At 50.7% G+C, this 27,630-nt stretch overlaps 1 protein-coding gene across 1 annotated transcript; it reads left to right on the top strand.

Annotated features, from left to right (window-relative positions):
* Window positions 1-852: 852 nt before the first annotated feature.
* NOL6 (nucleolar protein 6) lies at window positions 853-27,456 on the top strand. The gene is made up of 26 exons (XM_036403721.2): window positions 853-858; window positions 1,023-1,235; window positions 2,534-2,650; window positions 2,917-3,096; window positions 3,689-3,857; window positions 4,608-4,742; window positions 4,890-5,053; window positions 5,271-5,391; window positions 5,725-5,783; window positions 5,921-6,022; window positions 6,555-6,670; window positions 7,046-7,223; window positions 7,616-7,738; window positions 7,894-8,042; window positions 8,763-8,838; window positions 11,068-11,208; window positions 11,493-11,604; window positions 11,824-11,978; window positions 12,209-12,372; window positions 12,796-12,948; window positions 14,105-14,202; window positions 15,079-15,203; window positions 15,364-15,453; window positions 17,524-17,721; window positions 25,868-25,969; window positions 27,065-27,456. The coding sequence occupies exons 1-26, from the start codon at window positions 853-855 to the stop codon at window positions 27,212-27,214; spliced, it is 3,396 nt and encodes a 1,131-aa protein (XP_036259614.1). The 3' UTR covers window positions 27,215-27,456.
* Window positions 27,457-27,630: the final 174 nt, after the last annotated feature.

Below are 27,630 nucleotides of genomic sequence, written 5' to 3'. Positions count from 1 at the left end.
GACTCCAGGGCTGCTATCCCAGAGCAGTCTCTCTGAAGAAGGACTGTCGCACTGGAGAGACAGCAGTCCTGTTTCATGGCAGTGTGCAGAGAAGTGAATTAACTGACTGCAGTTATCCAAAGAGCTGGAAAGAGAATTAAAATTACCTGGTCCAACATCTGTGTCCTCCTATTCAGGGACACACATGGCATGGTCTTTTAAATGCCCTGACAACCCAAATCTGATCAGACCTGGTTTCCAGAGCTGCTTCTGTAAAGGCCTATATATCTAATTCATATAATTAGATATAAAAGGGGATATAAAGGGGATATTCCTCCCACTTCAGTGTTCTGCACGTAGGATGCCACTGGCTCCTGATGTCATTCCCAGTCCCTGCGGAAGGTGGCCAGGAGGATGATGGCTCCCGGTGCCCGCTCCTCCAGGCCAGAAGGGTTTTCCTGGCTCCTGGTGTCCGCTCCTGCCGGCTAGGCCAGGCCGGCTCAGGCTCTTGGCAGGCCACATCCAGGATATCCACCCCTATAAAGCATCGAGTACCACAACCGGGATCTGCGGCGCGCAGGCGGCCCCGCGCTCACCCGCCCGAAGGCAGAAGTCCGTCACACTGCCCCGAGAGCCGCAGTTTTGGGGTAAAAGGCAGCGATTTTGGCAAACCGCGACCCCGGCGGCAGTGGCGCCGCCATTGCTGCGGAAGCAGAGCGGCGCTGCGGCCACGCCCCCCCATGGGCGGGCACGGGCGGCGGGGCCAATGGGAAGCCCAGCTCCGTCGTGCGCGGCCAATGGGAAGCGGCGCTCGGCGGCTGGCGGGGCGCGCGGCGCCGCACGTGGTGACGGGTGTGCACGTGGGCGGCGGCCATGGCGGTGAGAGGCGGCGGGTCCGGGCCGGGGGGTTGCGGGGCTGGTCTGGGCCGAGCCGAGCCGAGCTATGCTATGCTATGCTATGCTATGCTATGCTATGCCATGCCATGCCATGCCATGCCATGCCATGCCATGCTGAGCCATGCTGTGTTGTGTTCTACCCACAGGGCTCTCCGGAGGCGGCGGAGGAGGCGGAGCAGGGCCCGGAGCCCCCCGCCGGGGGCACGGTGCGGCGGGGGAAGAGGGCTGCCCCGGCAGCCGCAGCCCCGCAGCCGGCCAAGCTGAGCCGCGCCGAGCTCTACAGGCCGCCGACCAGCGAGGAGCTGAACCAGCTGAAGGAGACGGAGGATCTGTTCCACTCCAGCCTGCTCCGCCTGCAGGTCAGCCGGGGGGGCCGCGCACTGCCCCACGGGGGGAGCCCGGAGCCGGAGATGACCTGGGGCTGTGTTAGGGGAAGATCAGCTGGTAACCGGATCATAGAATCATAGAGCAGTTTGGGTTGAAAGGGCCTTTAAAGATCATCTAGTTTCAACCTCCCCAGGGTCACTTTTCACAGGACCACTGGGTTGCTCCGAGCCCCATACAGGCTGGCCTTGAACACTTTGAGAAATGCAGCATCCACAGCTTCTCTGAGCAACTTGTGCAAACACACTCACAGGGAAGAATTTCGTCCCATTTTTAAATCTAAACCTCCTCTCTTTCAGTTCAAAGCCATGCCCCTTTTCCTATTACTATATGCTCTCTTAAAAAGTCCCTCTCTGGCTTTTTTGTGACCCTTTTAAGTACTGTAAGGCCACAGTAAGTCTCCTCAGAGACTTCTTTTCTCCAGGCTGAACAATCCCAATGCTTTCAGCCCTTCTTCATAGGAGAGGTGCTCCATTGCTCTTACCATCTTGGTGGCCTCCTCTGGGCTCACTCCACCAGGTCCCTGTCCCTCCTGTGCTGGCAGCCCAGGGCTGGATGCAGTGCTCCAGGTGGGTCTCAGCAGAGCAGAGCAGAGGGGCAGAATCCCCTCCCTGCCCTGCTGCCCACGGGGCTCTGGGTGCAGCCCAGGACACGTTTGGCTCTCTGGGCTGTGAGTGCCATGGCTGGGCCATGTGCAGCCTCTCACCCCCAGCACCCCTAAGCCCTTCTGGGCAGGGCTGCTCTGGGTCTGCTCATCCCCCAAGCTGGATTCAACATCTTGCACATGGTGTCAAGTTGAAACTCATGGGCTCAGGTCCCTCTGTATGGTATCCCCTCCTTCAGGTGGTTCTAACATTGGTGATTTTTGTGAGGAACAGCTTGGATCTCCTAGCTACTTGCTGCTGTCAGTGGCAGGATCTCTAGGGCCTGGTTTGTGGTGGGAACCTGTGTAGTTGTTTCCTGCAGCTGATTCTCTGTCATATAAATAGCCTTCCTGAGACCCGTGCTTGTGTGAATTACATCAGGGTTTTTTTGCCTGGACCTTGGGTGGGCTGGAGATGATTGTAATCCAGCACTCAAAAAAATGGCAGGAACTGATCAAACTGCCAGCTCCAGGCAGGGTTTAAGGAGAGTTCTGTGTGTCCTCCAGCCTTAAGGAGAGTTCTGTGTGTCCTTCAGCTCACCAGCTGTCCTCTGTAGCAGGCTCATGGTTGGTGCTGGAGGATAAGGTAAAAGCATTTCCAGCCTTTGATGGTCCTCTTTCCCCCTACAGATTGAAGAGCTTTTGAAGGAGGTGACATTGAAGGAGAAAAAGAAGAAGAAGATCGATGCCTTCCTCCATGAAATTAACAGCCTTTTGAGTGCCATCCCAGAGACCCCAGAAACTGAAGTATGTTCCAGGGTTATGGAAGAGGTGCCAAAACCCCTGTCCTGGATGGAGCAGAAGCAGGCTCTGCTGTTGCTCTGCAAGCAGAGCCGCTCATAGACTGTCTCCCTTAGGGGCTGAAAAAATAATAATTTTCTTTTTCTTCGAGGAAAAAGGGGGGACACTGTCTTTAGGTTCTGTGTGCAGCTGTGTGGGGAGTGGGGTCTTGGTCCCTGCACGCCTGCTGCTGTTGATGCTCAGAGTGTTTTGTGTGTCATGTCTGTTCCCAGCTCACTGACCAGGCCTGGCTCTCTGAGGGTGTGAAGGTCCCGTTCCTGCAGGTGCCATTCAGCGTCAAGGGAAGGTTCCGCTTCGTGCCCCCAGCCGAGCTGAAGGTGGTGGGCAGTTACCTGCTGGGCACCTGTGTCAGGCCAGAGATCAACGTGGACATTGCAGTGACCATGCCACGGGTGAGTCTGGCCATGGCACCTCCTAAATGGCTTGGGGCCTGCCAGAACCCTGTCCTCTCCTGTCCTCCATGACTCCTGCCCTGCCCACTCCATTCCTCAGTGAGGTGGCAGCATCTGAATATGCAGGGTGACTTCCACAAGGAGCTGGGGAGTGTGTGCTGGCCTCTTGCTCTATCAGAGCAGCTGTTTGATCTAAGTTCCTCATGAGGATCTTTTTCTCTGCCTGGATGGAACATTGCCAGGGAGATGCATGCTGTTTGTTTTTATACCATATTGCACTTCTACTGCAGCTCCCAAGACTGTGTTAAAGGGAGGGAGATGTTTGGAGCCTAGTAACCTCCCCTTGCTGCCCAGACTATTGTAAGAAAAGCTTGAGACCAAGCACACCCTGTTTGGCTGCATGACTGCTCTTGTCTCCTGCAGTCCTGGAGCTCAGTGAGCCAGTATCAAGCTCCTGACCAGCTTGGAGCTCCTTGGAGCTGAGATAGGGCTGCCTGTGGGGCCAGGGGGAGCTCTGGGTACAGGAGTGCCTTGGGCTGAACTGAACTTGGCAGGCAGGTGAGGTGGCATTGTCCTGTCCCTCTTTTCCCAGGAAATCTTTCAGGACAAAGATAACCTGAATCAACGTTACCACCGGAAGAGAGCCCTGTACCTGTCCCACATTGCCCAGCATTTGTCCAAGGAGAAGCTCTTTGGCAGTGTGAAGTTTGCCTACATGAACAGCAACCATCTGAAGCCCATCCTGCTCCTGAGGCCCCAAGGTGGCACTTGAGCCTTGCTCTGGTGTGGGGTGTGACTGGGTACTGGTGTTGGGTGGAGGGTGCTGGTGGTGGTATGATACCATTTGGTGCCCCTTTCGGGAGATCAGTCTGGAGGCTGCCATCACAATTGGTGATAAATTTTGGGTGCTTCTCAACTGTTTTCTCTCTTCACCCAGAGTCTAGTCCTCAGGGTCTCTCCCCTTCCCAATCCTCCCCTCTGCTTGGCTGGGCTCTCCAGCCTTGGCCTCACTGGCTGGCATGTCCTGCCAGTGTAAGTAAAAAAGTAAACCCTACAAAACACACCTACATCCACCATTGCCCTTCCTTCCTACTCTCCCCAGCCCTGTTCCCCACTGTCCTCCTGCCTTCCCCAGGAACCTGTGTGCAGTCTCTCTTCCCTGATGAGATGACATGAGATGCACGGGCTGCTAAGTGCTGCTTGTTCCCATAGCCCTCATGAGATAGTGGGTTGGGGTCTGGGGTAGATGTGGGATGGCAAGGCCAGGGCAGGTGAAGCTGCCAGGCTGAGCAGTGGGGAGGAGATTGGGGCTGGGACATGAGCTGTATGACCTCAAGGTCATCACTGGCTCAGGGACGTGGTCACTCTCTGCTCTGACATGATTTCCACTGCTGTGGAACTTTTGCTGGGAAGGAGATTTTGCCTTTGCCCAGGCTGGGGATGCTCCATGTTTTCCCAGTTTAATCTCTGACACCTCTTCCTCCTGTATATCTCCCCTTGGGTGCTTACAGGCAAGGATGAGAAGATTGTCACTGTCCGACTCCATGCTTGTCCTGACTCGGATCTCTTCAAACCCAGCCGCTTCTACCCCAGCAAGAACAACGTCCGGACTGCCTGGTTCATGGAGCAGAGCACCCCCAAAGAAGGTACAGCCTGGGGCTGGGGGAACATCAGGCTGTTTGTTTCAGGCAGAATCTGCCCCCATTGCCTGTGGGTGGGTTCACTGCAGCCGTTCTCTGTGGGCAGGTGGTTGGTGGTGTTTGGGTCCAGCATGCTGTCATCTCTCCACACAGGAACCACTGAGCCCCCGACTCCACACTACAACAACTCCATCCTCTGTGACACAGTGATGCTCTCCCACCTGCATTTCTTGTCTAATGCAGCCACGGACTTCCCAGGCATGAAAGATGGCCTGGCCCTCCTCAAAGTTTGGCTGAACCAGCGGCAGCTCAGTAAGGTATGTCCTGTGCCAAGGTGGGTCTTGCTCACCTAGTTAACCTGCCTTTGGCCTGCTCTCCTTCCTGTGGCAGAAGGGTGGTGCTTTGGTCCTGGTGCTTTGGTCTGGTGGATGGGGGGGTGGCTTGTGGCTTTGCTTTGAGCTGTGTTAGGTTTTCATGGAGGCCCTGTCCTAACTTGTGTGCTGCCATGGGGTTGTGGTGCTTCTGTTTTCACAGGGCTTGGGGTGCTTCAGTGGCTTCTTGGTCTCCATGCTTGTTGCCTACCTGCTGATGAAACGCAAGATTGTCAAAATGATGAGTGGCTACCAAGTGTTGAGGAGCACTCTGCAATTCCTGGGTGAGTTTCCAGGGGCCTCTCTGGACAAGGAAAGGTTGCTGTCTCTGCACAAAGCCTCAGCACAGTGGAGGAAGAGGCAGAGAGGCCTTTGTGGCTTTTCTTTTGTGCTGAGCCCCTGTGGGTGGGATGGACAGGAGGGGATGAGTCAACAGAGCTGGGCTGGGTGGTGCAGCTTGCAGTGGGTGATTTCCATCATAGGGTGGAGGCCAGCATTGTATTGTAGCTCTGTTGACATTCTTAGACCTTGGTGGTATTGGCATGTAACCATGCCACTGTCACCAGGGTGAGAAACGTGGATGCTGGTGTGACTTGTTCCTTCCTGTCTGTCCACAGCCACCACTGACTTGAGTGTGACAGGGATCAGTCTAGCCAAGGATGCTGATCCCTCCCTGGTAAGCAGCCCTCTAAGGGGTCTTGTGCTTGAGTATTGCCACTGCTCCTAGGGCTGGGATGTGCCTGTTGCAGGGATGGCAGATGGCAACAGTTTTGGGGTGCACTGTAGCACTAAGGACTGTGTTTGCTTTTCCAGCCTGTCCTGGATGATTTCCACCAGGCATTTGAAGTGGTCTTTGTGGATCCCTCTGGACTGGTCAATCTCTGTGCTGATATGACTGCCAGCAAATACCACCAGGTACTGAGCAGGTTGTGGTGGCTTCTTGAGGTATTGTCTTAGGAGTGAGCTCAGACAGAGGATGGTTAGATGTCCTTGAGGAGGATGTAGGACCAAGAGAGAGCATTCATTGTGGCTTTCTTAGCTTTTAACATCTCCAGCTTTGAAGCTTGGAAGTGAATTCGGGGACTTAGATGCAGTACTACCTTACCAGTCTTGCTTGAATGGTGTGGGAAAGTTGTTTTCTCTCTTTGTGTGCACCTTTGGGTGAAGCCAAGCAGCTGTTTAGCAGATATGACTGTTCTGTCGGAGAGAAAAAAAATAAATCACCTTGATGTCAGGGATATCAAGAAGGGATGGACTGGCCAGCAGTGAGAGCAGTTTATTACTTGGCTTCATGCTAAGGACAGAGACTGGAATCAAGGTGTGCTGCTGACCATGGAACTGGGCTGGCCCTCGTTGATGGGGGAGCACAAGTTACCACTGCTGGAGGGATTTTCTTTCCTTCTCCCTTTGCATTCTTGCTCCTGCACTGCCTTCCCTCCTTACTCAGGTCCAGCTCGAAGCCAAGCGCTCTATGGAGATTTTGGATGACCGGATGGTGGATGGCTTTCAGGCGCTGCTCATGACCCCGAAGCCCATGCTCAGGACCTTTGACCACATCTTCCAGTGAGTCTCACTGTGCTGGTGGGGTGGTGCTGAGGCAGCCTGCTCAAAGACAAGTGAGCTGCTGCTGCTTTGGTCTGGGTTAGATTTGAACTTACCTGGTGGGAGGTGGCTCTGCTAAGCTCTGAGATAGACACTGGTGCCTCCTTGCACTGGGCTGTTCCACTTTTACTGTCTGGATAGCCTCCCAGAGGAGGGGAGCAATGTTTAAGCCTTGGAAACAATGACCAGCATCTCCTGAGATGCTAGAGGGCATTCTTGTAGCACCCATCGTGGGCTAGGACCCTCAGTTCCATTTTGTCCATCCTCTAACATAGCCCTCTCTCAGAAAGGATTTGGTGCCAGAGGTAGGTGACCAGCTTCTCTTCTTTTCTGTAGCCTGAAGCATGTCTCCAAGCTGCAGGGTACCTGCAAGAAGATGCAGCTGCTGAATGAGCTGATGGATCGGGGTGGGAACTACGTGGCTGCAGCCCTGCCCTTCGTTGTCTCACTGCTGGCACGTGGTCTGTCCCAGAGAGCACAGCTTGTGGCTCACTCCCTGCCCCAGATCCCCGAGGTAAGGCAGCTTGGCAATGACACTGCATCTTGTGGGGTTTCAACTGTCTCTTGTGGCACTACAGAGCACAGGGAGGGCATCCCTGCTCACTGTGGAAGGAGACAGGCTTGTCTCCCTTGTTGGGAATATGGAACCTGAGGCCCTGCACTGGGCTGTGGGATGCAGCTGTGTTGCTTGGTTTGGGCACAAGTCCTGGTCCAGTAATGAGGAAGGGTGAAGACAGCTTTTCTTGTAATTGGGAAGACCTATTAGATGAGACTTTCCCTCTCTGTGCTTGTCTGGGTCCCTGGGAGAGCATAGCAGGAGGTTCGTCTAACACTCCAATATCCCAGAAGCTGCTGCTCCAGAAACCTCATCTCTCCTTGTGCCTCATGTTCCTCATTTTCCCGCAGTGGCCAATTGATGCTGAGCCCCCAAAACACAAGGATGTGGGGCCCCTGACGTTTGGCCTCCTGTTTGTCCCAGAGTTTGCTGCCAGCACACTGGAGAAAGGTCCTCAGGCTGATCACCCCGAGGTGAGGGGAACCCTGCTTGTGCTGAGTAAGAGCAAAGCTGTTGCTGTGCTGTGGTTGAACACAGCTGGGAGGCTGGCTGGTAATCTTGGGAAGGTTTTGTCTGGCCCAGAAATGACCTGTGGCCCTGTGCTGGCATGGTCAATGTCCCCCCACAGGCCTTGGAGTTCCGGACATTCTGGGGAGAGAAGTCAGAGCTGCGTCGGTTCCAGGATGGCAGCATCTGTGAGGCTGTGGTGTGGGAGGCCAGCACTGCCTGCCAGAAGCGCCTCATTCCTGAGCAGATCATCAGGCACCTGCTGAAGCTGTAAGTTGCACTGAGCAGCAGCTGTGGGTTGCTCCATGTGTCACTGCTGCCATGTGTCCTGTCCCTGGTGACCCCATTATCAGCTTTATGCTTTGTGGGGTGTTGTGGGTTGTTTCAGATTTGTGAGATCATTTTAGTTGTCCTGATTTTGTGAGCTGCTTCCCAAGAGCAGGGGGAAGGGCAAGCACCTGGTGCTGTAGCCTCTGCTGGATGTAATGCAAAGGGCAAGGAGACAGCTTGGTCCTGCCCTTACCATGTGGATGGCATGCTGGGACACTCCTCAGAGCTGGAAGAGAAGCTGTCTGGTACCTTGCAGGACATTTTTGTGAAATCCTCTGAGACCTTGTAGTGGTTCACAAGATTGTGTTTTCCCTATGGCATTGGAATGCCTCTGCAGCAGTTTATACCATCTGCCAAAAGTGATGCCCTCTTGCACAGAAAGGAGGGTTTGCCTGTGCCTCTTTGTCCTGACTTGAGGATGGGTCTTGTGACAGAAGGCTGCACATTGGTGTCTTTGGCTTTGCATCCTGTGAAGCTTCACAATTGCTGATCACTTTGGGTGGATTACTTGGGCAGGGAGGAATGCACAGAGATTTGTCTTTTCACCAGGATCTTCCTTAGAGAGGGATTGCTCATCCTTGGGCTGACCCATGCAGTGTCAATAGGATCAATAGGCTGGCATGTCATAGCTGTGATGCTCTGTTGTCTTCTCTTATGTAGCCATGCGGACATTCCTGAGTCCTCCATCTGCTACACAGGAGCCCTGCTGGAATCTGTGATCAGGACTGGGAAAGAGGTATGATTGCTTCCCCCTGGGGCTGGGGCTCTCTTCAGGAAAAGCAGTGAGGGAAGGCTGTAGGGAGGTCATTTGAGTGGCTCTGAAGCAGCTGGGTGGTTCCCAAGAGAATGTAATAAGGGTAAGGATCTGCCAAGTCTTTCATGGCAGCCAATGCATAACTGCTGAAATCCTCTTGCTTTAGCATCCCCCAGACCTCATTCTCTCCTGCAAGCACCCCACTGTCCTGTTCTCTCTGCTGTTGCCCTTCTGTCCTCATGCCTGAGCATATATTACTGTCCCAAGTGCTCTTCTGGCTGCACCTCTGAGGTACTGCATCCTTTAGGACATGGGCCAGGCAATTCTGTTCTGCCATCCCTTAGGTCCAGCTGGCAAACCCAGGAAAAGGATCTTTCCTGGCATATTGCAAAGTGCTAGATTGTGCTCCATTTGAATGTGCAGCCAAAACAAAAAACCTGAACTTTCAGACAGAAAAGATGCATCTCAGAGGCTGGGAAATGTCCCTCCTTACAACTTCTGCTTTTCAGCTTGTGAAATTAAAGTCTGGAGATGAGCCATGAGCACTTTGGCACACTTTGTTGGTCTTTTTGTACTGATGCTTTAGGATTTTAGTGTTAATATTTTTCACATATTTATAATCCTGCAGTTCTTTAGTGTATAACTCTAAACCTCATATAGAGTGTTAGCTACTGTCTTCACATTTTGGTTAGACAAAGCAATTCCTCTCTAGGCCTGGAAATCAAGCATACCTTACTGTCTCAGGCCCTGAGAAACGTAAACAAAAGTGAGTTGGAGAGGGAGCAGACTTGGAGTGAATGTCTTCATTACCTGAAGCTGTTATTGGAAGATTAACCCCTAATGTGCAAATGAACCAAACTTAAGAAAGTATGAAAATCCATACTATTTTTGGGTGTAGCCCCTGAAGGGGGCTTTGTCTGCCTGAAAATGTACCTGAAGGCCCTTTTTATTCCCTTAATTTTGTCTGGACTCTGCTTTTAGGTAGTCCCAAAAAGGCATCAATACAACCAGCTCTTTACTGGGTTGTTGGATGGAGGAAGAAATTGTTTCCTTTCCAGTTTTTCAGATTGAAGAAGGGGTGTACGTTTGATGGAAAGGATCACCTGTGCCAGAACCGATTGTGGTCTGGACAGAGCTGGGTGTCACATTTGGGATGGGATGCTGGTTTTCACAGCCTGTTGTGTGGTGAGGCAGGAAGGTCTGTGTGCTGTGTCCCTTCAGGCTGATCTGGGGTTAGCAGGGCTGATACTCCCCAGTCTGATAGGGGATGCATTTTCCTGGAGCCTGAGGGGTGCCTAGGGGTTGCATTGTTGTCCGTCCTTGAGGAACAAAGGAGAAAGTTGCTGTTGAGTCTTGGGTGGTGGGTGCAGTCGTACCTGCTCCTCCAGGTGTTTGTGTGCAGGCAGCTTGGGGAGCCAGCAGTGTGGGGATGTGCAGGATGAAGGCAGAGGAAAGGTGCAGCCACAAGCAGGATGGGGTTGGTGGTTCATGGCACACCCACAGAGGGTGCTGCTGCTCCGCCAGAGAGCCCAGGTCAGAATCGTCCAGGCAGGTTGGCTCCTTGTGTGACTCAGCTGCCTCTGAGCTGGGTGGTTTGGTGTCACCAATGTGGCCTCCCTGACAGATCAGGCTGCTCTGTTATTTGGAGAGGTGGAAGCAGTAAGGGCAGCACCAGTTCTCCTTCTGGCGCTTCTCTGCTACCCTCCACAGGGTTCCTGTGATGCTCTGAATGTTTTCTGTCTTTGCTTTTGCCATGTGCCAGAGCTCTGCCTTGGCTAAGGATGTAGTCAGTGGAGTTTTCTATTAATTGCTGCCTCTGTTGGCACCATGGTAACTGCTTGGGAGACAGTAGCACTGCTCTTGCATTCCCAGTGTATGATCCCTTTATTCCCTGATCATTCTTGGCTTCTCCTTTACTATAGTGATTGCTGGCAGTACAGCTCTTGGTGCTGCCTTAGTGTCTTGCAAAATAAATAATTCTATTTACCTCTGGGATACCTGTGGCTGCTGGAGAGTTGCAGATAGCAACTTGCCCTTGTCTTTGCTCTCTTTCTTACCTCCCCATTTTGCTGAGCACTCTTGCCAGAAGCTGCTCCCTGGGGGTGGCAGTGCTGGCTCCTTGGAGCTTGGTTGTGATGCCAGCCCATGAGGGAGGTGAGGTGAGTGCAGGAGCAGGAGAGGTGCATGGAGAGGCTCCCTGTGTGTCTGCAGGCAGGAGGAACGGGCGAGGAGGCCATGGTGAGTGTTGTCTGCTCCTACGATGACCTGAGCCGCAAGCTGTGGAGCCTGAAGGAGCTGCCGCTGACGGTGACGGCTGTGCAGGGTGTGCATCCAGCCCTCCGCTACACAGACGTGAGTGTCCTTGGCCATGGCCACACCTGGGGGGCTGCAGGGAGCTGGGGTGAGGCAGGACCGAGAGAATGAGCCACTCTCTGCTTTGGTGGCTCCCGAGAGCCCTTGGGGCAATATGGTGCCTCTTCTTTGCTGTTCCATTGTTTGGGCTGGCTGTGCACAAGCTGCCCAAACCCTCTGTACTGGAGGGCTTTGCTAGTGTGGGAGGTTTGGGTGAGGGGATACACATTGCCAAGAGGTTTCTGCTCCCTGTTCTCAGTTGCTGGGTGGCTGTTCTCTTTCAGGTCTTTCCTCCCATTCCTATGAAGCCAATTTATTCCTTCCATAACAAAAGCAAGCACTTTCTGCTTCCTTCGGAGGAGAAGCCCTGCCCAGCCTACATAACACCTTTGAAGAGTAAGTGGGGTGGGATGTGAGTGGGAGATGATCTGTTGGAGGGAAGTGGAGGCAAGCATCAATCCTGGCTCTGTTATTGCTGTGTTGGTGTGCTACAGGCAGGAGCAGAACCCTGTCTCCTCCTGCCCTTGTGCTGTAACCTGTAGATCCAGACACCCCTATCCAACACCTTGTTTCTGGGTGGGATTCACTGACCTCCTGCTCTCCCTTTGCCCCCAGTCATCTGCCACATGGAAGGCAGTGGCCAGTGGCCACAGGACAAAGGAGCCATCAAGCGCATCAAGGCCGCTTTTCACCTCCAGCTGGCTGAGCTCCTCCGGCAGCAGCACCAGCTGGTGTGCAGACCTGCAGTCACCCACACTGATGTGTACAAGGTAAGGGGGTTCCCAGAACCTTCCCCAGGCCTGACCTTACCGAGGTGGGGGGCTGTGGCAGTGATCCCACTGGACAAAAAAAAAATATTTGGATGGTGGGCGTAGGAAGGAGTGTGGTGAGACTGCATTGATGTCAGGCTGCTGCTGTTGTATTCCTGAGGGGCAGCATAACACTAATCATGCTGCTTATGTCACCACCCAGCCTGACTTTGCCTTGTGTCCCATCTCAGGATGGCTACGTGTTCCGTCTCCAAGTAGCCTACCACCGGGAGCCCCTGATCTTGAAGGAAGTGGTCACTCCAGAAGGAATGCTGAAGTACCAGGACACAGAGGAATCTCGGCAGCTGGAGCTGGAAACATTGCATCTGCCCTATCTAACCAGCTCACTGCATGGGTAAGTGAGGCAGAAAGTGCCTGAGAGGTCAGAATGTGGGACATGCCTGGAAACCAGCATGGAGGTGCCCTTGGATGCCTCCTGGGTAGAGGAGCTTGCTTTGGGAAGTGGCCCTTCAGCCAGCCTCATGAGAGGCTCTTTGGAAGGATTAAGGGAGGGATGTGGGTGTGGGTGGCACCACTTCTTACCCTGTAGTCACTGGTGTGAGGAGACAAATACTAAAATGCAGCATGTTTAGAGGGAAGCATGAGGCAGCATTTTCCCTTCTTCTCCCAATATCTCAGCATCTGCTGAAAGTCTCTGTGCTTGTGATGCTGTGTAAGTGTTCCTCACAGATTTTTGCCCCTCTCTTCTTTCTCATCAAATGCCAATGTGGGTCCTGGGGTGTGTGGGCTGAGCAGTGGCATGTGTCCCTCCTCACAGGCTCCAGCAGCAGCACCCTGTGTTTGGCAGCACTTCCCGGCTGGCCAAGCGCTGGATCTGCGCCCAGCTCCTGAGCAACAGCATTTCTGAGGAGTGTGTGGACCTGCTTGTGGCATTTCTCTTCCTCCACCCAGCCCCCTTCACACCACCCAGGTGAGGATGAGGAGCCCAGGCTGGCCTGATGGGGGTTTAGTGCCTTTCATTACATGGCATGGAGGAAGGGTGGGATGCTGCTCAGGTGGGAGGTGTTGGGAGGGTTCACAGCAGGGAGCATGGGGCCTCTGTGCTGCCAAAATACTGTCCCAAGTCTTGTTGGGAGTTGCCAGAGGAGATGGAGGTGCTTAGCACTGAGGGCTGTGGTTTTCCCTCTGCTGTGCACTGCAGAGAAAGGGGGAGAGCAGGTAAGGCTGGGAGCGAGTGTCCTTGTGGCCTCTAGGTGCTGGTGGCACAACTGCAGAGTGTCTTGTGCCTTCTGGAGGACTGGTGAGGCCCCTTGTTCTGGGGGTGATGGCCAGGAGAAGCAGGGTTGTGGCTACCAGCATGCTGGGGCTTCTGGGTTCCCTGGGAAGGGTGTCAGGGTGGTGATGGCAGCTCCAGCCTTCCTCCTGGAGAAGGCTTCCAAGGGAAGGACAAGGGGTTGGGCCCTGAAATCTGAATGGAGTAATGTGTTGGTAATGCTGGCCCCTGGCAGACAGATGTTATGGGGCCCAGAGGAAGTGAAATGAAGTTAAAGGAAATGTTTTTCTTCTGTGTGGAGTCAAAAGGTTACTCTGCCCTGCACTTGGGGTGCAGTTTCCTTTCCCAAAGTAGCAGGAACAGCAGTCTGATGCCTAGAATGCTTTCCTGTCTCCTAAAATAACAGAATCCCCATCTTCCCAGCTATCTGGCCTGTGCATGTGTCATTTTGCAGGGAAAGAGGCACTCTGGGAACTTGGCTGGTGATCAGACCTGCACCAGAGATGGGAGCAGCCCTCTCTCTCTACCTCCTCCTTGTTTCAGACCCAGGAGTCTGGGTGGAAAGAGCATCAGGAGACTGGGCAGCTGGGAGGGGGTTGGGGGGGACACTATGATTTATGTTTTGCTGGTTTCTTTTTCCTGAGGAATGAGGGAAAAGGGTGAAAAGACTTTGCCTGGAGATTTGGAGAAGGGGAAGTGTCTCAAATTTGTTCTGAACTTCCCTTTCCCATCACAGATATCCCTTGTTGGGCTGCATATGGGTTGGGCCTTCACTAAGCCACCCCAAGTGCAGCCCTACTTGCTCTGCCAGGGGAGCAAATGCTGATGTTGAGCTGTTTTGTCCTGCCTGCAGCTCTCCACAGGTGGGGTTCCTGCGCTTCCTCAACTTGCTGGCAACCTTTGACTGGAAAAACAACCCTCTGATAGTCAACCTAAACACTGGCCTCACAGGTGAGCAGGCAGTGGGTAGGAGAGCTGCAGCATGAGATTCTTGAGCCCTCCTTGGTCAGTGCCTGGCTCCACATCTCTTGGACACATCATAGCTTGCACTATGAAAAGGAGATTTTCCACTCCCTTGCTCTTGCCTTGTCATGTTTCACTTGCCTGCAGGATGGGTTTGGTTGTGCCATGTGTGGTTTCCTTTTCTTCCCTGCCTGCCTCTGAAGAGATGGGTCTCAATGATGATACTCTGCTGCTTCTGGTCTTGTTGAAATCTGTGACAAGCGTGGGTGGTGTTGGATGTGGAGTTGTCTTTGAAGCAGTCTGTTCCTGCCCTCTAGTGTTTTGTCTGTTGATTGTCGTTTGGATACAGGCTGGAGCCACAGGAGACCATGGGATTGTATTTGCTCTGCAAAGTCATGGGATGGAGGAGAGTTATACCCAGTTTTAAAGCTGATTTATAAAAAAAAGTAAAGGTGTTTGAGAGAATTGGGTTTTGAAAACTAGTATTGTCCAAAGTGCCCTCCAACTTATTTTAATGAACTAAAGAGCTTTTCCCCACTTGAGGGGAAATAAAAGACAAAAGGTAGAACACTCTTTGGATAATACAAACTGTCACTAGCTTATAATGTGAATTTCCAGCTTGTGTCAGTCTCTGTACCTACCATGCCTGAGCTCACCTGAGTGGATTTAGAGTGAAGGTCCATCTGATGGGAGTGAGGCACAAGCCTGAGGTGAAGGAGCTCTGGTTTCGCATGGACTGTGGGATCAGAGGATGGGAGAAGATAAATCCTGTTGTGCTTCCTTTTCCTTGCTGTGATGTGCGTGAGGAGATCAGAGGGCTGTGGATGGAGCAGAGTATCTCACCTGTCTGCCTGCCCTCTCCAGATTCTGACTGCACAGAGATCAAGAACAAGTTTGTAGCAGCTCGCTCTCGCCTTCCCGTCATGTTCCTGGCCACCCCCAAGGACCAGTGGAGCTCCATGTGGACCCGGGAGTGCCCCTCGGCACAGGTGAGCTGGGCCCTTTGTCCCCTTGCCTCTGGTGCTGCTGGCTTGGGGCAGTTCTCTGCTCCTAGTGCTGGAGCCAGCTCTTAGAGCCCCGTGAGGGAGGGATGTCCCTGTTACATCCAAGACTGCCAAGTTTTACCCTCTGACTTCCTTCCTTCCCCAGATCCTGCAGCGCCTTGTCCTGCTCGCCTCGGAGTCTCTCCGTGCCCTGGAGGAGCAGCTCATGGACCCGCTCAGTGACCAGGATGTGAAGGTAACCCCGTGGGGACAAGGGTTTTCAGGCTCTGGCCGAGCAGACTGGGCTTTGGTGGTGGTTGCTGGGATGTGTTAGGAGGTTTCAGGCTGTGGCCATGGGGTTGCCCTGGGATGTCAAGCTGCAAGGATGGGAGGAGGGAGGCTGGTGTCCCTCTATGCCACCCTGCTTCTGAGGGACCCAGCTCTGCACTGCAGCTTGGGGTGACTAGGACAAGTTTATTCTGTATTCTCTAGTTCTCTTGGGACATGAGCAAACCCACAATATTCCTGTGCCAAACCAGTTGTGTGTCCATGACACGATCAAATGGTTCCTCTGGGAGACTCTTCTGGAATAGTTGTGGAAATCTGGCTTGTGTGCTCAACTCTAACCAAGTTGGGTGTTGGAGGTTTTAGCAGGACAGGCACTTTAGGAGGATGTTCTTTTGGTTTGAGTGGAGAAGTAAAGCCCTATGGAGTTTAACCCTCTTCATTTTCTCAGTGATTTCATTCTTTAAGTAAACGAAAACATCCATTACTGCAATGGACTTGAGAGATGTATATTTATTTGGCCTTTGAAGGGAGATACATGTGTTTTGAAGGGTAGTTTGTTGGTGTACTAGGTAGTGAACCAGGAGATTGAATCTCAAAGGACTAAAAAGCCAAGCAGTGGTTAGATATGGCAGATTCACATTAGGGACAGAAAACCCCAAATGAAAACCAAAACCAGAAAGCAGCACATACAGTGGGATTTTTTTTCTGCCTAAGCAATATAAAAAGGACTTGTTGATACTGCTTTCTGTTCTGCTTTATTGTGCACTGGAAATGCTATGAGGTGAGGATGTACTTGAGGCAGTAGCAGTGTGTGTTACAGGGCTGTGAAGGAATGAGGCATGTGCAGTGTGTTGCAGTCACAGTGCTGGCCCAAGAGTGAAATTCAAGAGGCACATTGTGAGCTGAGGATGGTTATCTTCTAAAAAAAACTGTCACCTGGCCAGAGCAGCCTCCCAACACCTTGACTCAGCCTCCTTGGGACTCCTCCTTCCTCCCTTCCATTGCAGTGGGAATGTTTCTCATTGGCATGGAATTATGCCAGTGTCCTCCCTAGGGGAGCCTATGATGTTCCTTAGGAATAAATATGGGATGCTGTTTCCAGGCCAGAGCTTGGGGCAGGGAGGAGGGAGAAGCCTTTCCACTTTAGTTTAGAGTTGGCTTCTCTATAGTTGCCTTCTGTATCTAAGAGAGTGCTGCAAGCTGTTTTTTTTGTCTTTGCATTTGAGTCCCATGGGGACATGCCTGCTGTCATGAAGATACACACATGGGTTTGCTCCCAGGGCACGCACAGGAAGCCATGGACTTCATCACTGGGTGGGACAGGAGGTCTGTGTGGAGCAGAGCTGGGACTGACTCAGTGCTGGTCACTGATGTTCTTCATGTGTGTTCTCCCTGGCCTGGCTGTAAACCAGTTCCAGGCAGTGGGTTTTCTTCCAGTGCCAAGATGAGCAGTGTCCCATGCCTCTGTTCATGTCTCTGCATCATTTGTTCCATTTGAAAATGTACACATAGTTTTAAGTTTTTTTCCATTTTAATACAGCTGTATCCACAGCTAGATCCTGCCTGTCCAAATATTTACGTATCTGGATTGCTCCTGTCCATTAATAGGGTTTTGCTCTCACCCTCTGTCTGTTTGATGGAAGATGCTGTTGCCCTCTGGGGCAAGTCCTGGTGGACAGATGGGGCCATCCATCCCATTATTAAACAGCTCCTTTGTCCCCTCCGTGTTGTTCAGCTCCTGTTGGCTTCTTGCTTCCCCTCCTCATCCTGAGACTTTACCACGTGCAGTGCAGTTATCTATCTCTCACTCAGCTCACCTCTTTGTCCCTCTCTCAGTTTCCCACCCCACTAGCACTTACTCAGGTAGGTTTCCTGGGGTCTGTGGCAAACTTGTAGCATTAATTTCACAAAAATTTTGTCTTTGGTTTACTGCTTCCTAAGGAGAAGAGGACAAAATGCTAACAAGGAATTGGGAAACTTCTCTTACCTCTCCTGCCTCCTTGTGTCCTATATTGACTGTCACTGTTTCTCCCTGCAGATGGTCTTCCGCCCTCCTTTGGACTTCTATGATGTCCTGATCCACCTGAATCCCAACCAGATTCCTCGGCTCCTGGAGAGCGTGGACCGGCCGGTGAAATCCGTTTCCCGTGGCGTGGTGAAGAACAGCTCTGCCACGAATATCCTCTTTCCTGTGGTGGATTATGACCCTGTGCAGTTGTACCTCCAGGAGCTGAGGGTAAGCACGGCCTGTTGGGGAGGCAGATGGGGTGCCTGGTGCAGGACATGGCTGGTGACATCTTTAGGTATTTGCATGGGATGGGCATTGCTTCTCCAGCAGAAGTCCTGTGAATACACCACCTCCTGCATGGAAATGGGAGTGCTGCTGTGATGTGAGGATGAGCTCAGACAGAAACCACCAGGAGCTTTTGCGGAAGAAGATTGCATTCACAAAGGTGTCTTTAAGCCATTTGTCTCTAGGTAGTTAACTCACTTTTCATGGCTTCTTCCACCAGTTGGTGTGCATGATGGGCAGTAGCCACATACAATTTCTGGGGGGAAGTACAGGTATGACATGGTCCCAGTAAGGTTTCTCCTGTTAGGCCAGTGGTTGTATGAGCCAGAGGAGATCAGTATTGGTCACAGAGTGGTTTCTCTGTGTTTGGCTGCATGCATAACAACAGAGGAAGTTGGTAATGTGGGAATATGGAGAACATCAGTACCCAAAGTCATTGACATGTTCTTTTGCACCATAAGCTTCGGCAAGCTGGGGAGATATGCAGGGTCCTGGATGACAGCAATGTTCTTCTCTGGATGTAGTCAGCCTGTGCTTTGCAGTTGTGCAGCACCTGGCACTTCCCAGCTTCAGATGTGGTAGTAGCTGGGTTAAATGTTAGTGTCAGATGTGCAGAGAGGTGGGGTTGTGATGCCCTCTTCTCAAAGCCTGCCTTGACTTTGAAGTGCCATCATCCCTTACTGATAGCAGTGCTGTGAGCAGGTGTCAGAACTGTAAGCATGGGAATGTAGGCTGGCTGTGGCAGGAAGGGGCCTGTGGGGGTCTCGGGTCCTGTTCCCCACTCAGGAGAGAGCCAGCTTTCATGTTGGAGCAGGCTGCACAGAGCCCAGTCCTGCTGGATGCTGTCTGTCTCCAGGGATGGGGATTTCCTACTTCCCCCACCAATGTTTGGCCACCCTTGAAAAAATGGTGCCTGAATTGATACTCCAGTTTAGGCTGGAAGATTCTGGGCCCTCTCAGTTCAAGCTCTTCTTTCACCTTAACTAGATACCTTAGGAGTTGGGCAAAGAAAACTTGAAAGGGTTTCTTTGAAGATTTCCTCATCCTGGGCACAGCCCTGTTGCCTCCCAGGTTGCATGCCAGCCCCAGTGCATGATAACCTGTGCCCATGGGAATCTGCTGTGGCTTCAGCAGAACTGCCAGGTCTTCCAAGGTGTAAGCTTAGTCCTCCTGTCACCCACAGCAGCCTGGGACAGTCTTGGGTGGTGAGAGACAGGGATGTGTGAAAGGCTTCATGAAACTGAGGAAGACCAACAAATTGTCACACAATTTCCCTTCAAAAAGCACTGCTTCCTTAGCTGGAAGGACACTTGGGAGAGGAGGTGCCCAGTGCTCTCCTCCCTTTGAGAAGGAAGGTGGACCTGGAGGTCCTGCAGACATGTTCTAGAGAGCACTGGGGGATTTCTTGGGCAAGAAGGAAGAGGAGAAGCATCCTTTAGAAGGGTTTTAAAAGGGAGGAGGAAGCAGATTTGGAACTGTTTGCTCTTCCATTTTCCTTTCTGATGTCTGAGGAGTCACATCAGGACCAGCCCCTTGCTTTTCAATGATGAATGTTTGACTTGCTGCCATGAAACCTCAGCCAAAGAGGTGCAGATGTGGGTAGGAAATGGAGGTTTTAAAGTCTGAAATCCTTCTCTACCTAGTGCTGGAGGTGGGTTCTATAGCTGAACTGAGCTTTTCAGCAGCTATGAAGGTGCTGCAGATGCATGGGGACAGAGACTCTGTATCTCTGAAGGGCTAAGCAACTCTTATGGAAGCCTGAAAGAAAGAAGAATGCTTGCTTGAAGAAAAGCTGGAGGATGCTGGATGAGCTGACTGGGAGAGCTGTCTCTTTGGCAAAGCTTGGAGCAGGTCTGGCTGTAGATTGAGGCAGTCAGTCAGGAGACTCTTTGGGGCTTACAGGGTTTACTTTTATGCATCTAGACAAGTTGATGTCAGTAAGTGGCTCTGGAAGTGAAAGGTAGAGAAAAGATTTTCTTGGAAAGCAGCTTTCATTATCTTCAGGCAGTTATGATTTCTGTGGTCCAGTCAGTAGTGACATACAAATTGCTGAATTTGGATGTCACTATTGACTGGAGAATTGCAGAATTTTTACTGCTTTTTACTGTCCATTTTTATTAATACAGGTTATAATAGACTGGGAGTTGGGTTTGCTCAGGTTGCAAACTACAGCTGCTCCTAAATCCAATATGCTAACATCCCAGTGAAGAAAGATGCATATGAGCAAAGGTCACATTGCTTGTTGGAATCAGTGTTGATTCTCTTGGTGTCCCTTGTTCTTTGACATGAGGGTTCCTAGGAGGGAACAGATCAGGAACTGGTTGCAGCTTTCTCTGAAGAGTGAGCTGTGGGGCAGAGAGCCTGAAATCTGCCTCAGCATCTCTGTCTGGGAGTCTTTCCTTTGTCTTTAAGGCTCTTAGATATTGTTTGTTTTCTTGTGGCTATCATATTGGAGATATCTTGCAGTAACAGTTTGCTTGTCATTCATAGCATCCAGATCAGTAGTGGGCAGTCCTGAAGGAGCTGGTAAATATCTGCTTTTCTAGGCAAACAGGTGTTTATTTTCCTGGAAAAGTCACAGAGGTGATGCTGCACATGGTCTCAGAGAACTCATCCATATCCAGTTAAGTTGGAAGGCCTCAAAAGCTGATTTTGCACTGCAGGACCACTGCAAGCTGCTCAGTAGAGGCTACTCCATCCATTAGAAATCATCTGACTTCATGTCTCAGTGTATTGATGTTGTTGCTTCAAGGCAGGACTTTTTCATTGACTTTGGCTTTGCTTGGTAGACTCTGCAGCACCTTTTTATTTCTCCTTCCCTGGCTCTTGCTGCTCTAAGCAGTGTTCAGCTCTTCCCTGTCCTGTGGGCTGGAAGCCCTGGGGGTGATCCAAACCCTGCAAGAAGTTGGTGCCAGAAAGAAGTGTGGTGACAGTAGTGAATCCTTGTGAGAGAACTTGGATGAGAAGGCAGTTTGGATGCAGAACTGACTGGCTTTGATTCAGAGTAATTTGCTCTCTCTTAACAGCACAAACCACAGAATTGAGCAATGGGGCTGTAGCCATGGCTGACAGTGCAGCTGTTTGGTGGGTTTGTAGCAACAAAGGGAGACATCTGCCTCACAGATGCTGTGGGATTTTGTGTTCTTCTGTGGGCAAAAAAGAAACATCTGCCCTTTACTGAGATTTCCACACGAAAACAGGATTTAAATGCCTTGCTGTTTTGATTGAATTGAGGGGGCCAGGGAGTGGCTTCTTCCCCTAGTTCCGACTGGTAGCCAGGAGATCCACTCTTCTGTCCAGCCTGTTTGCCCATGTTCTTCTAAAGTCGAAGTGTTTAGCAAGGCAGTAGTGCTCTGGACCTGAAAGATTGCTTTGTGCCTTTTCCAGGGAGCTTAATCAGAGTAGAAAATGAAAGGAGAGGAGGTGCTGAATCCTGACTACTTGATTTTTTTCCTGCTTCAAGGAGATGTGCTGCAGGAACTGGCCTGAGTTGCTCTGGTGCCTGGGAGGCTCTGGGTAGAGATGAAAGGCTGGCTGTGGGATTAAGGCAGCAAATTCTTCAATTCCAGAACAGATCTGATAGAGAAGACCTGTTCTGTGATCCTGTCCACATGAGAAGGCTTTGCAGACAGACACTTTTGAGGGAAAGCAGGTGCCAGACATCACACAGAGAGGGCTTCCCTGGAGATTCAGCCCATCAGCAGCCTCCTTGCCACCTACAATTCAGAGCGCCTGGTTGAGCAAACCCTGGGTTGGCTCCTGGTGGGGATTCTCCAGCAAGGCTAAATTAAATTTAAGTGTCTTGAATGAGGCTCCCATTGAGTCTCCATCATGGCTGCTGATCTATGTTCTGGTGGCTGTGTGGCTACAGGACACCCCTGTGTTTGCTGGGGATGTGGTGTGAGATGGCTCAGTCTGTGCAGCTTTTGCTCAAGGGTTACTTGGCTGTACTCTGGCCTTGAGACCATTCCAGAGGACACAGGGCTTGTGGATTTGCTTGCCATGCCTGTCTGCTTGCATTCTGGAGCTCACAAAAGCCAAAGGCTCTGGTCTCTTCCCTGAGCTGTTCACTCACTGTGGGGTAAATTGGGTGAAGCTGCCTGTGCCATGTCCATCTGCCTGTCAGTTATGGCTCTTAATAGATCTCACATTTCTTACTGGATCTTTGGTCTCACCAGGTCACTGATGGGATGTGCTGAGATTCATTCACTGAGATTTAGCTTTCTTGGGCTGTAGGAAGAGCTTATGGCAGAGAAGCTGTCCATTTTTTGAGATCTTTTCCGTGTGGAAGAGCAGGAAAATGTTTCCTGCTTTACAATAAACGTCCCTCTAAAGTAATGTTTTGCATTTCTTGCACCTTAAGGCGAGACCTATCAGGAAGACTTTGAGCCCATTCCTTTCTTCCTCCCATGATATAAAAATGTGTCTCTTGCTACTACATGTTAGAAAGGAATTAATGAGAATAAAAATTCTCTATCTCATAAAACATGTAAGCTGTGATCGTGTGATGTAGCTGTAATTGGTAAAATCTTTCCAGGTCAGTCTGCTCCCTTCTTGTTTTGACTGACAGGGTTGACTCCTCCTATGGTGACACCAGGTAAACAGGGAAAAGCTGAGAAAGCTCTGTGGGCTCTCATGTTGGGCAGGAAACTTCCTGTCTGGATCTGCACCTTTGGAAGAACAGAAGTGTCAGGAAATCCATCACCTGCTTTCAGGGCTGCAGAGCTGCCACAGACCCTTAGCACAGTGCCCTGGGCTGAGGGTGGGTACAAGTGTGTGTGCGCCCCTTTGCTCAGTGGGGCATCAGCCCCATGTGCTCCTGGGCTGAGCTGACAGGGGACTTGTGGCTGCATTTCTTCTGTGTTGGTAATGCCCTCCCAGAGCCTGTGCAGGGTTTGTTGTGTAGAAAGTGACAGACTTTTGTCTGAATGATTTGGTGGATTGATATCTGCTCTGATGCAGCCAGGAGGATAAACGAGTGGCTTCTTTCCTTTCCACATTTCTTTCCTTTCCACATTTCTTTACTGCTGCCCCCAAGCCCCAGGACAAGGAGGGGTGTGTAGCCTCTCAGGTGGAAAAGTTTGCTTAGTTTGAATTCAATTTGAAGCCTTTTATGAGCTGAATCTCAAACCCAAGGGTTTCCTTTGTCTTTTAAAAGAAAGTCACAGAGGTAGCCCCAGCCTGGGGTTACTTGGACAGTGCTCCTTGCTCTCTTGGGTTGTGGGGGAGGCTCTCTCTGTGTCACATACCTGGGAGTATCAGGGCAGGTCACAATATGGTTACAGAAACCTCGAAATGTTAACCACCAATAAGTAGTTTGTTGGAAGTAAGTAGCTTTAATGAGGTTTTACACTGGTGGGTTCCTTGCTAAGAGCACTTAAAATGCTCTGAACACTGAGCAAGTGTTGATGCATTTGCCTTCTGAGCTGCTGTTGAACCAGGGAATACTACTGTAGGACACACTTTTGTGTGCAGAGACCCTCCCTAAAAGTCTCTTCCAGCATCTGTGATGCAATGAGCCTAATCTCTTGGTAGAAGCAGTGAAAAAAAAGCTTGGATAAAGGGTCAGATGGAAAAAACCCTATCCCTAAAAAACAATGTAGATACTTAAACAGTAGATACTTAACTAGCAGCAAGTAGATACTTTAACAATGTAGACACCTAACAACTAGTAGATACTTAAGTAAATTTCACTTAGCTCATTGCAAAATCCACACTTCAAATGGAGCTGCTTAATCTGGTGATCCTATTTTAGATCCAGGCATTGTTTTACTCACTACATTTCTCCACCCTTTTCATTCCTATAACCCTGATGGTTTCTTACAGAGGTTGTTCTAATCTTCTTCCAGGTGCCATATACACCTTCTCCCTGGACAATGAGGCCTCTCCAAAGTGAAGCCCTGAGCTTGTAGGTCCCCCATGTCCCTGTGAGATGGGAACCAGCCCTAGGATTTGTTGATGGCAGGGATTTCTGTGGGCCTTGAAAGCTGACTTGCAATCAAAGATGCAGCACCTGGAGAAGTGAACAAATGTAGTCCCTGCCTTTTCTCCAATTTCTCTGAAACTTTTCCTGGAAGAAGGTGTTCACAGGCTCAGACAAGTCCAGTGACACTGGGCAGAGAACGTGGGATGTGGAAAGGAGGGTGAACTGTTTGCTTTTACTCCCCAAGCCTCTGAACAAACAGGAGTGCAGTGACTAACACACCTGACCCTTTTAATGCTGCCATTTCTCAAGAGCTCCACAGCTCATGGGCCAGTTTGAAACACTATCACATGGGTGACAGTAGGAGCAGAACAATGCTGAGATTTTGAATTGAATGCCATCCTTTTAACATCTGCCCTCTGCTCCCTGCTGTTTGGGGAAAAAAAAAAAACCAAACCTGCTGGGTATCAGGCCAAACAGTGGTTTTATTGGGAAATTAGCTGAGCTGGGAGGGTTTTTTTACTGCAAATGCTGCTGGCTTCTATCCAGCAAGATACTGTTCTCACAAGGAGCATTGCGTGGCACTGAGATCTCATCCTGCAGAGTAGCTGGGCTTTTTCAGGTTCTCACATGTCTGCTCCCCTTTGCTTCAGAAAGCTGCACCTTGGCGGTCAGCGTGCCCTGAGCTTTATTGCCATTCCTTGAGCTTTCCCTCCCTCCCTCTTTGGCTAAAAAAAGAGGAGTCTTCCCTGTTGACTGGGCTCTGAGCATAACCTGTTGCTCTCAGTACAGAAATGCCAGGGTGGTTTACATCTTTCTCAATGTATTTTTAGACAGTGGTTTTTCTAGCCAGTTTGGTGAAATAATGCCTTGACCAGGCTTGCCCCTGTGAAAGCCCATGGAGTGGGATGAGTTGGCAGTTCTTGGGATCTTTCCATCTTGATGACCTGATTTTTGTTGCCCTCTGTGAGGGCAACAACACTCCAAACCCAAATCTGTCTCTGAAGATTGTAGACAACACCACCTCTCCTTGCTTGTCAGGTCTGTATTCTAAAAATGCCACCTTGCCTTTTAGGATGACTGGTAACACCAACCCACTCTACCTTTTTTTTCCTACTGCAATTCTGGTAGGTCCATACAAGAGCCCATCCAAGCTTGTCTTTGATTATGATTTTTTTCATGCACATCCTCATGAAAACCTCATGATACGATGATGCCAGCAGAGACCTCTCTTGGTAGAAGCTGGGAAACTAAGGTGATGGAGAAGAAGGCTGAAGAGGGAGCAGAGGTTCTGTATTCTGGGCAATAGTTTGTTCCAAGTCTGGTGAAGCCCTGTGCAGAAGCTTCTCCTGTACTGATGCTGGGGACTGTTGCTCAGCCTGGTAAATACATCTTGTTGCCTGATGTTGATCTCCACCAAGACAAACATGTATCAGGGAGCAGCTGCTTGGTCAGCTTCTTTCAGGGTACACATCTCTTGGTATCAGCATGTTGGGTGATGAGCTGTAGGGCCAGACTTTAAGGTTTGAGAAGCTGCTTGCACACAGCATTGTTTCCTTCTGCTGTGATGCTCATCTGCCTCCTTGCAGCCCTGGGAATCCAGCTGGTGTGGGCTTGGGGCAAGCCAGACCGAGCTTTAGTCATCCCTTTGTGTAACATCTCTCTTTGATCTCTGCTGCCCAGCACCACCAAAGGAGATGCTCACTGGCACCACTGCTGAAGCACAAGGGGGAAGGAGGACAGATTGCTGCAGTGCCTCCTTTGAGCTTTCCATCTCTTTCCACCCCACAGAACTTTGTGTTACTTAAAACCTCTGCTCTAATGTTTCCTTTTTGGATAAAGTCATGACAGCTCACATGGGGTTTATCTTGGTGGAAGAAGGAGCTTTGATACCTTGGTTGCACAGGTTGCAGAGCTTGAGATGCTGGCCTCTGGTTTTGTGTTTGTCTTTGGTGCCATGAAATGTACTGTGGCAGGACTGCCTGCTGGGTAGGGCCTGCCTCTTTCTGTTTCATGCATTGTGTAATCTTGGATATAGTTGCTTGGACACTGGGAAACTACATCTTGGCAGTGCCAGGTCAGCTGATGGAGGACCACAGTGAGGGACACTCAGTGGGTTGTCACTGAAGGGTCACTGTCCTTAACCTGTGTTTGTTTTCTCTCCAGAACGCCTTTGATGATCTTGCCTTGTTCTTCTATGACAAGCATGGAGGGGAAGTGATTGCAGTTCTGTGGAAACCTTTGAGCTTCCAGCCTCAGCCTTTTAAGGTGAGTTTTTGCCTCTGTTTTAAGCTTTGTGTTACCTTTGTACCCTGAAAGCTTGAAGGGCTCTTTTTATTTTTCTGTATGGTAATTGCTTTGTCCGACTGTCATCAACCTCAAAGCCCTCTGAGAAATGGAGGTCATGGTTCTGTTGCTTCTTAGAAGGGGAGAAACCAAGACAGAGATGTGGCCACAGTGCCTTCAAGTCATCAGGAAAACTGAGAAGGGAAATAGACTATCACATTCTTGTGGCTTCGGGATCTTACCAGAAATACCCAACCCACAAGAAGCCTAGGTCCAGAGTGCCCATGTCCTCGTTGATGCATGGAGCTGTTTTCCAGCTGCACTGTGTGGGTTGGCAAACCCTAGAGGGTGGTTAAGCCAGGTGTGAGGCATGCTGGAGTGATTCATGCTGCTTTCTATGAAGGAAAGACGCAAAGAAACCGGTTACTCATGGCTCGGAGCTGGCAGCCCAGGCTCTTCTGTCAGTCTCTGGTGATTTATCTCCCCTCTCTTCACGGCCAGAGGGCATTGGCCATTCTGCCTGGCTGCTGTTGTGAAACCCAGTTATTCACAGTGGTGAAACAGAGGAGGAGATGCTTGCATCGGAGCTGAGTCTGGCTGGATTAAACAAAAGGATTTCGTTTTTGCCACTGTTGGAGCCAAGGATATCTTCCCACTTGAGGTCCTGACACCCACCAAAGAACAGAAGCAGTTCTTACTCAACCTTGTGCTGTGATCCCTTTTGCATACTCCTTGTGCCCTGCTTACCCAGGCTCTGCCATGCATCTGCACACTTGTCATTCCACCATGCCCCTGGCCATTGCTTTGCCTCGTGACTTCCTCACAGTCTTTGGACTGTGGCTCCAGGGTAAACCCTAAAAGGGCCTAGAAGGGTAACTTTTGCACTTTTTTAGCTCTAAAAATGAGCACTGATAGTGTTGAGAAGTGAAGCTTGTGGAACTGGGTGCAGTGGTGTAGCAGGGTTTGTATGTGACAAGGCAGGAGAGGAACTTAATTCTCTTTCTTGGGGCTGGCAGAGGTTGCAGTGCAACTCTGAGCAGGTGCTCCCATTTGTGCAATATTTTCTGTGTCCTGCAGGTCTCCAGCATGAGGGGAAGGAAGGTGACAATTCTGAACAACGAGCTGGTCTGCATTCCCAATGTGGAGGCGATTCTCGAGGACTTCGAGATTTTGGGAGAAGGCTTGGTCAAAAGTGTGGAAGCTCGTACAGAGAAATGGACTATCTGAAACCACTGAGAGGTGTCAGAGCGGCCTGTCCTCAAGCAGTTTGTTACCTCTGGGTCTGTTCCTTTCTATAAATCAGTCCTAGAAGAGCCTTTTAGCTTTCTAAATCCCAGAACTGTATGTTTTACTCTATTTATCTTTATATGTATGGTTCGGAAAAGCAATGGGACCTGATACTGTTTTCAAGAATACAAATACCTTTTTATTTTGAAGAAAATATAAAGATGGGATAAAGTTTTTGAAAATGTTCCTGTTTCTTGTTCATTGTAGGAATTGTAGGTCTGCTCACATGAAAATGGAAAGGTCTGAAAAATATGGCTGAAGTGTGCAATGGAAAGGCAGTTTCCTGGTTTGGTAGGGAGTTTATATGAGGTGCTGCTGTTGTAGGGGTTAGCAAAAGAACAGTTGTTACAAGAATG

The sequence above is a fragment of the Molothrus ater genome, chromosome Z (genome assembly GCF_012460135.2).
Source record: "Molothrus ater isolate BHLD 08-10-18 breed brown headed cowbird chromosome Z, BPBGC_Mater_1.1, whole genome shotgun sequence".
NCBI lineage: Eukaryota > Metazoa > Chordata > Aves > Passeriformes > Icteridae > Molothrus > Molothrus ater.
This window is presented reverse-complemented; position numbering and strand designations above follow the sequence as displayed.